The following is a 9,967-nucleotide window of genomic DNA, read 5'->3' as shown; positions in this document are numbered from 1 at the left end:
CAAAAAATTTATAGAAACTCCGGATCCACTATTTATGTTAATGTTTAATATGCTCTTGTTAATTTAGTGATAATTCGGATAATGAAATCATGTTTAATCAAGTTAATCCTGAAATTAACTTTCATTAATTCATAATCAACACTTGTAAAAAATTTAATTTTTTTTCAAAAGACTCTACCCAGAATCGGTTAATGTTAGTGCTTTTGTAAACCAATTCTGGGTTGAGTTTATGCCGAATGACGATGCAAATCCAGAATCGGAGTTTAATTAATACACACATAAACCGATTTTGAGAATCAGTGTTTACATAAGTCCTTATAATCCGATTATGCCTTACTTTCAGAAATAAAATATTGATTACAGAGTTTAGGAAATTAGCGCACTACATATATACGATTCAGTATGGGAATTCTAGAATTTGACACATCAAATGCTCGTCAATGAACCTCCGAGCACGTCGGCACAACGTCGTATATTCTTTGTGGTGAATGAACCTAGTTTCCCCATTACGGATTCTCCATAGCCCGTTGAAACGTTCCAGCTGAAATTCAATGAATTCTTAAATGTTAGTATGTGAACTTTTGACATAGGTATAAAAATGATCGCATTATTCACTTTTTCTCTAAGAGGAGCTCGTGGATGAAAGTCGTACACCATATTTCTAACTTTTACGTACTCTCACATTGCACCTTTAATGTATTGGAATCGAAATGCCAAGTCTCTCCATTTGCGGTTATTGGGATTCCCGGTACGCCCGTAAAAGAAATCTTTAACTTTCTTCCAAAACATTGAATAGATTTCATTCGGACGTTCACGGAACGTATTAGAAAACGATTTAAAGAGACACAAATCTTCATACGGTTCCCATTCCATTTTCTAGGCTAAGTGTGTGATATGAGAGTGGCTGAAAGAGGTTGTCCTTATATAGATAAGGACTGAACGACTATTTTTTAAATTCAAATCAAACAATCAGAGTCTAGGTATGTCCACATAGTCCGATTATGTCCTTGAAAAAACATAAAAATTGTGCCTCTCATTAATCGGGCTTTTGTAATGCACATGTAATCCGATTCTTGTCAAAAGAAGTTACAAAACTTTTCTTCATAACAATCGAATTACATATATGTACATGAAACCGATTCTTGGCATCAAAAGTTACATGACTTTTCTTCATAGAAATCGGATTACAAATATGTACATGTAAACCGATTCTAAGCAAAAAAAAATTCAGAACTTTTCTTCATAACAATCGGATTTCGTAAAGGTACATGTTAACCGATTCTGAAACAGAGCCTCTGGGAAACTGTCAGAATCGGTTTACATATAGGTACATGTAAACTGATTCTGACTTAAAAAATGCCAGAATCCTGCATTTTTTGCACACACATTGTAGTTGGATATTTTATCGCGTCTTGGAAAAACAACAACAATTTTAAAAAGAAACCAGATTAAGTCATTCATAAACTAGGAATATAACCAAACATAATTTGACGATTAGTTTAAGACAAGACATAAGTTTTGACTCCATAATTATCCATAGTTAAAGACATAAATATGAATATAACCATTCATTCATGAACATCCCCACCACGACTACGACCACGTCCACCGCGTCCTCGTTTACCAGGTTCGGCGCTGCTCGATGCACCTTCAGACATATTTTTTGGGGAGGGGCTCTCTTCCTCTTCTTCTTTGGCTCATCATCCTCCTCCTCTTCCTCCTCCTCCAGCTCCCCAAACTTTGCACCAACTTCTACATCTTCGAGACTGTTCAATTCATCAATCAGCTTTTCATTGGCCTTAACATTTTTCCCTTCCCTGATTTGTAGCTTTGTTTGGGTTATCAAGTACCCGACTCGGCTTCTCTGCTTCCATTTTAAAGAACAAACATTCAACAAAAAGCGCTAATAACATTAACAAAACTGTAATTGAGTAACAATACCCACCAGACATTCGAGAGCCGTATCTTTGTCCTCTATCTTGAGCCTCTCATCTACTCGTATCATTCGAGTATGCGAAACATTGAGGTACCACGAATATCTGTGAAACGCTCTGTCTTCCCAATAATAACATGATGGTAAATGCTTTTGAACAATGTCAATATCATTATGATATGATTTGGTTTTTTTCTCATTGATTTTGAACATCTTGTGCTCCTTTGGGATTTTTTGTACGTAACCGCATTGTCTTGCGACTCTCGTTGGGTTGTACATTACATATCCTCTTGGGTGAAACAAAGGCCCAAAATTATCACTTTGCTATCTGCACCCAACCTTCTTTCCTTTTCCTTTTCCTTTAGCCAATTCCTCCTTGTAAGGATCAAACATAACATCTATCGTTGTCAAGTTGTCCAACTGGCGTCTCAACTTCAGATAACCCTTATTTTGGTTCTTCGGCTTACTTTTGTAGATGTACTTGTCTCCATAATACTGGTAGTCCCATTCTTTGTTCTCAAAACCCTTTGAGCAAATATTGGGAAGTGCACATATATCCACGCCTGAAGAAAAGCCATATTCCTTCCGATTTGGTTCCTTCGAGCCCTAGAAGCCTTTCTCAACTCGTTCAACGAGTGTGCAAGAATGACAGTGCCCCAACGAGTGTGCAAGGATGGCAGTGAAAATTCCACTCCAACTTGTATCACATCTGCAATTCTCCGTTTTGTTCTTGTTGTAGCTTAAGCTGACCCTAAGTTTATTTGGACACGAATAATAAATAGAGTCTCGGATTTGTATTTTGACAATACTTTTGAACGTGATTGCCTGGACATAATTTTGTATCCTACTCATAGGTTTTGATTTGAAATCTACAGTTTTAGAATCTTAAAATCTATGTTTATGTACCAAAAAAACGAATGCCATAAAAGAACGTTCTGAAGGTGACCGGACCAAAACAATATATCAAAAGTAGCAGTAAATTTTATTAATTAATAACTAGGAAGAAAAACATGAAATAGACATAATAGGTGCCTCTTGCTATTTTAGAAACACAAAAAGGCGTTTCTTATACTAATATTAGTATGTGATCATCAATTATCAAAGCTATTAGCTTAAAATTAACTGACCAACTTAATTATATATTAGCTAGGTCAACATTTAATATATACTATAGTATATATACTCATCAAAGTCTTTAGTAAATACGAAATAGTATAGTAATCAAAGCCAGATAGCTCCTGCTTGCTTTAGCAATGGAACGAGAGAGCAACTGAGATGAAGAGTCATAACTTCACTAACTCCACCAACTAGCTTACCACCGATAAATATGGAAGGTACCGACGGATTACATCCTATACTTATAAGCGCTTTCTCGATTTCTTTTCCTGCTCCGGGTTCTTCGTCGAGTTCATGAACTGTTGGGTTTACACCAAGATCATAGAAAAGGGTCTTGATAGTGTGACTCATACAACATGTACTCTTGCTAAAGATAACTATAGCTCTTTGTGATGCTAATCTTGTTACTCTCTCCATTAGGTTGTTTCGAAATGTATGATATGAAGCGTCTCGTAATTGAAGCTTGTTATATGAAGTTTGATTTGAATGTAACTGTAGTACAAGAAGCTTGGAAGTGTTTCAGATGATCGATGGTGAGAATGAAGTTTGAATGTTGGGTTATTTATAGATGACAAAGTAGCTGACCAAAAGCTGAGGTACATGCTGGGTGCTGCATTGTTGTGAAGAACAACTACAAGTGTGTGCTTACGTGTGTGTGTTTCTATGAGAAGGCCGGTGAACTGAAAAATATTCTTTTAGACATTTGGGATGGAATTTAGCCCCCAAATTAATAGTGTGGTCATGTCATTCGTTTGATAAAGATTTACCTACCGTACCAGCAAAATGCTGGAGGAACTGAAGATAATATCTAATAAGTTAATTTTTATGCCCCTAATAAACTTTATTGATGACTTTTGATTTTATTTTCAGAATATTGATACAGTAGTTACTACGTGTACTTGATAGTTGATACAGCATCGTCGACATCTAGATTTTTATGCCCCAAATAATCTACAGTAATGTGCCTTTCTATAGATCTGTGCACAAACATTGTTAATCTGTTTCATATGCAGAGGGAAAGAAATTGCAGAGCACCTACAAGCTAGATGAGAAATTATACAGTGATGCAAAAACACTAGTTCTCACTTGGGCAGCGGATTTTGGTAACAAGGTTCATGTAAACTTTGCTTACAATGTACAAAACTGGAACATTGTATTTACTTAATTGTTTTTTCATACTACCACCGGTAGTATCTTGTACATTCTTCTTTTCTCAATAAAATCTTCTCTTCCTATCAAAAAAAAAAAAAATCCGTTTCATATGCATGGTTAGCAAGCTTAAGTTATTTTTTGGGGATATAAATTCGCTTTGTGAATAGAAACTAAAGGATAACTGAGTACATACAGTTTTCTTTCTCCCTAGATAGTGGATGACGCCAACTCTATCTAGATTTGTCTATCTCCCTTTACCTTTGGATCTTGTTTTTGTTCTGTACGTACTGCTCTAATGCTTTATGTTGTGCTATTGTAGGACTGAAGTGTGTATCTTTATCTGAGTTGGAGAAGAAAAAAGGGTTTGAGTTTATCCAATTCGATCCGGCCGGCCTTGAATATATGCATGATGCACGTACCCTTATTTATTTTGCTCTATTTCCAAAACATGCTAGCTAGGTTCGTACGTCATATTCCATTCTATTGATCAATCTGCTCTTACACCAACGTTTAGAGATGATTATTACATCATATACATGAACCAAATGAGATCAAAAGATAGCATATTATGGCCGTACATGCTTAAAATGATTTATGAACAACACTAAATGGCAACACCCATATATCAAAACTGCATTATCGATCACATGATTTTGAAACAATGTACGTGGTATATAACTGTATATCAGTGAAGTTGGGGAAAGAAAATAGGTAACTTTTGGTGAGAAAGGTCTCGAACTTTCGTTCTCATTGATATCCTCAGCAGTTGATCATATGGAATCTTATGAGGCGAGGCAACTGGGGTCCTTTATATTTTCTTTCTTTGAGGATATGTACCATGCGAACAAGATTTTTTTTCTATTGACGCCAAATGTGATTAGCTTTCCAAGACATCCACGTAGAGTTGGTAGCCAAAGAAAAAAAGAGATGAGAATGAGCAGAAGAAAAGTAGTAAGAAAATTAAACGACCCAAACAAAAGTGAAGGGTCGGATTTTCAATGGGTTTCTTGTTACTCTTTTTAGGAGGAGCTCGAAAGTATCATGATCATACCTCGTGACTCGTGTCATGTAGATTCGCTAATAAATGTTTGTTACTTATGATATTCCCTGGCTATTCGTACTATCTTATGATCTCTTAGGAAGGACGACGATATCTACAACTATCTTGTTTCTTTTGAATAGTTCAATTTTTCGACTGTGATCTCTTATGTCTCTGGTTGTTCTTTCAACCCTTTTTTTCCGCTTATAGCACAGGTAATTTTTTTTTTTTTGATCGGTCAAAGAAAAATTTATCAAAACGAGAGGTATTTAAGAAGGGTATCTCAACCCAATGATTACAAACGGGAACAAAAAAGAAAAGGAAAGAGGAGAGGAATTCGACGACCCAAGACAACAACAAACAAGCTCACAAAGACCCAAATAAAGAATCCCTTATTGCTATCACCATATTCGTCGTTAGACTTAATATCCCTATGTTTGATTAGGCCCAAAATGCTTGTAGTTTAACGTTTCTAATTCGGCCAACCAAAAAGTTATTCCATATTTGACTAAGTCTTTCGTCACCCAAATTAAGCTTCCAAGACTTTACATTTATGGTGACACTAGAATTATAAGTGAAAAGACGAGGGTACCCAAATACACCACAATCTTTAATTTATCCACCTATAAGTCCTCTTACTGAAAGTGATTGTCTATGGACAAAGTCGAGACAATACTACAAATCGGTATTCACACTTTGTGTGATTGTCCATGAATACGAGATCGAAACAATACGACAACCAAAGTGTGATTACTTGATGATAGGTTCGGAATTAACCAAACTTTGTAGGATCACTATCAAGTAAAGCGGAGTTAATGTTTGTGTATTTTACTTATAATTATAATATACAATTATAATTACGGAAATAGAAAAGTAAAAGACACAACAAGATTTTGTTAACAAGGAAACAACAAATGCAGAAAAACCCCAGGACCTAGTCCAGTATTGAATATTCTCAGATTAAGCCGCTATAGAAAATCTAAACCAACTTCGTATAGTTGAGACCAAGCAACTACCCCTAGTTCACTTAGTTTCCTCAGTATCCCTTCACTTCCGAATTCGATGAGTGCACGAACAATTCCTTTGGGTCGTATTCCAAGCAGTAAAGGAACAACAAATCTGTTTGATAACAACTCTATTGATTCTTTAAGATAAGATATCTCAAGTCTTAACCAACAAAACACAATACAACATCTTCGAAGTTTGATATCACTGCACAAACCATCCTTCATTTTTTTATCCGAAACTCTAGCTACCAGAAATCACATGAATTTTATTGCACAAGCATTTCAACACCAGAATCATTTCTCTGTCCCCCAAAGTTGGTAGAAGAGGAGGATTATGCTTCATGTGGAAGGATAACTACGATTTACGAATCATCTTGCATTCCCAGAGTTATATTCACGTCCTCATTACTCCCCCAGCTCCTGAACATCCTTGGTTCTGCATGGGAATCTATGCTCCTCCAAACCCAAGCTAGAAAAGATTTCTGGCATGACTTTCCATCAATTTTTTATAACATCAATGCTCCATGGGTCCTTATTGGCGACTTTAATGAAATAACGATCCAGTCAGAGAAAAAGGGGGCTGGCAGGTATGTGCGCAAACCCAGCCAATTCTTAACTTAATGGACCAAATGGGATTCATGGATCTGGGATTTCGAGGCGATCCATTCACCTGGACGAACAATCAACAAGGAGATGATAACATTCTGGAACGACTAGACAGAGCAATGATAACTCAACGTAGGCCTACATCCAATCCACGTGCAGGAGTTACTCACCTACCAAGAATAGCCTCAGACCACGCCCCAATTCTGCTCCAAACTAGAGCAATTGACTGGCAGTGAAGCAAGAATTATAAATTTGAGCACTTATGGCTTACCCACCCGCAACTGCAACAAGCGGTGACTTCTCCTTGGACCCGACTCCATGACATGGATCCCGCGGTGAATTTGCAGCTCAAGTTTATTTCAACCAGCGAATCCTTACCGAATGGAACAAGGAAACTTTCAGCCATCTTCCCACCATGATCAAGAAATCAACAAAGCAAATCAAAATAGCTCAACATCAATGCGTCATCCGTACTGGAAATGATTTGACATATTGGAAACTCCATGGAAAACAACTCAGGGAACAACACATGACCTTACTTGATTGTCATTCAACGTATTGGCGACAAAGATTAAGAATTCAATGGCTACAATCGGATAAGATTATATATATTAAAGAAGTGAAGAAAGCATGGGATGGTTTGATAAATTATTACAAAGGATCTGATAAGGTCAAGAATGTGAGATTACAAACTTTAAAAAGAAAGTATGAACTTTTGCATATGGAATCATCAAAACAATATCAGAGTTTTTCTCAAATACATTAAATCTTGTCAATGAGATGAAAGCTAATGGTGATACAATATAAGACAATTGTAGAGAAAATCCTACGTAGTTTACCTGAAAAGTTTGAATCAAAAGTTACTGCCATAGAAGAGTGTAATAATGCTGCAACTATGAGTCTCGATGAGGTATTAGGATCTTTATAAGCTTATGAACAAAGATTGCTTGAAAATACAGCTGCAAAGCCGGTTGAAGAAGCACTTCATAGTCAAGTAAGATGGAATAAAAATAATCAAAAAACAAATTCTGGAAGTTATCAAAGAACACCTAATTCTGGAGGATATCAAGGAAAAAGGTATGTTGATAAAACAAAAATTCAATGTTATAATTGTGTAGAGCTAGGACACTTTTCTTATGAATGTCCAAAACCAAGAAACATAAAGGCAATTAATAACAACTTCAAAGCAAATATAACAGAAAATTAAGAAGAAGAAGAAAAAGCTGAAAACTTGTTACTTGCTTGTCATACAACAAAAGAACAACCTCATCATAAATGGTATCTTGATACAGGTTGCAGTAATCATATGTGTGGAAGAAAAGATTTTTTTGTCAATCTTAATGAATCTGTACGTTCAACTGTGAAGTTTGGAAATAATTCTACAATTCTTGTCATGGGAAAAGGAAGAATAGGAATTGTTCTTAAGATTGGTTCATATACATACACTATGGATGTATTCTATGTACTAGGTTTACATCTGTATGGGTCAACTGTCAGAAAGAGGATATTCTTTGAATATATACAATGGTGTTTGCTCAATTCGTGATCGAAGAAGAAGACTGACTGCAAAAGTACAAATGACTAAGAATAGATTGTTTCCTCCATTGAATATTCAATATCAGAGGGAAAGCTGTTATAGTACATATGTTCATATATAACTCTTGGTTATGGCACAAGAGAACGGGTCACGTGGACTTTAATAGTAATTCCGTCAAAGAAGGAGGTGGTCTCAGGCTTACCCATTATTGAATTTCCTCAATCAAAGTGTGAAAATTACATCTTTGGCAAACAACATAGACATCCTTTTCCTGTAAATAAAGCTAGAAGAGGAGAACAACAGTTAGAGATAGTTCATAGTGACTTGTGTGGTCCTATTGAAGAAGTTTCACATGGAGGTAATAGTTACTTTATAATTTTTATGGATGATGTCAGTAGAAAGGCATGGGTATATTTACTTAGACAAAAGAGTGATGCATTTCGATCTTTTAAAAGTTTTAAATCTTATGTTGAAAAACAAATTGGTAAGAGTATCAAGATTTTAAGAACTGATAGAGACAACTAGATATACACCACAACAAATCGTGATGTAATTTTTGAAGAAGATTCACAATGGGATGGGAATACTACTTCAAAAGAAACTGTCAGAATAGTACCAATGGCAGTTGAAGAAGAAGAAAACACTCAAGTTAATGTTGAAGAACATCATGAAGAAGCAAGAACTGATGCAACACCTCAACAAGAAATATCAAGACCAAGAAGAAATCATGTCATACCAACACGTATGAATGATTATGTTTTATCAAGAGATGATCAATATATAGATGATGATGTGGTAAACTTTTCACTCTTTCGAGATTGTAATCCTATATCTTATGGAGAAGCTTCTAAATCACAAGGATGGGTACAAGCCGTGGAGGCTAAAATAAAGTCAATTGAGAAGAATAATACATGGTAACTTACTACGCTTCCACCAGGTAAGAAAGCTATAGGAGTTAAATTGGTTTACAAAACAAAATACAAGTCAAATGGTGAAGTAGATTGTCTTAAAATAGGCTAGTTTCTAAAGTATATAAGCAGAAACCAGGAATTTCTGGTTATGCATTTCATATATGAACATGATTTTTTTCTTGGTCATCAAAGAAGCAACAAGTTGTTGCTTTTTCCACAACAGAAGATGAATATATAGATGCTAGCAATTGTGCTACATAAGCTGTATGGTTAAGAATGATGTTAAAATCACTTTTTCATGAGCAGAGAACACCTAAAACATAAGTCTATTAATTCTTTGACAAAGAACCTTGTGCTTCATGGAAGGAGTAAGCACATTGATATCGTTACATAAGAGAGCTTTTCAGTAACAAGGAGACAGTTATGTAATTTTGTGAGAGTGACGAGAAAGTAGCTGATATTTTCACCAAGCCTTTGCAGTCTAATTCTTTCATCTACTTGCATGGAAAGCTGGGAATGATTAGTAAAGACAATATTTGTAGTAACTTACCCCCTAAACTATAAATTCTTCCAAAAAAGGACCTTTGACTGTGTGTGCGGCATACGCATGTCATATCAGTTTTACATTCTGTCATATTTTTCTATACATATCCCTCACGTGTTTAA

The 9,967-nt window shown here is 35.6% G+C and overlaps 1 protein-coding gene across 1 annotated transcript; it reads right to left on the bottom strand.

Moving 5' to 3' along the window:
- Positions 1 to 3,154: 3,154 nt before the first annotated feature.
- Positions 3,155 to 3,466, bottom strand: LOC113278517 (monothiol glutaredoxin-S3-like). The gene has a single exon (XM_026527341.1). It carries the CDS (start codon positions 3,464 to 3,466, stop codon positions 3,155 to 3,157), a length of 312 nt encoding a protein of 103 aa, XP_026383126.1.
- Positions 3,467 to 9,967: the final 6,501 nt, after the last annotated feature.

This window comes from Papaver somniferum, chromosome 5 (genome assembly GCF_003573695.1).
Source record: "Papaver somniferum cultivar HN1 chromosome 5, ASM357369v1, whole genome shotgun sequence".
In the NCBI taxonomy this organism is placed as follows: Eukaryota; Viridiplantae; Streptophyta; class Magnoliopsida; order Ranunculales; family Papaveraceae; genus Papaver; species Papaver somniferum.
This window is presented reverse-complemented; position numbering and strand designations above follow the sequence as displayed.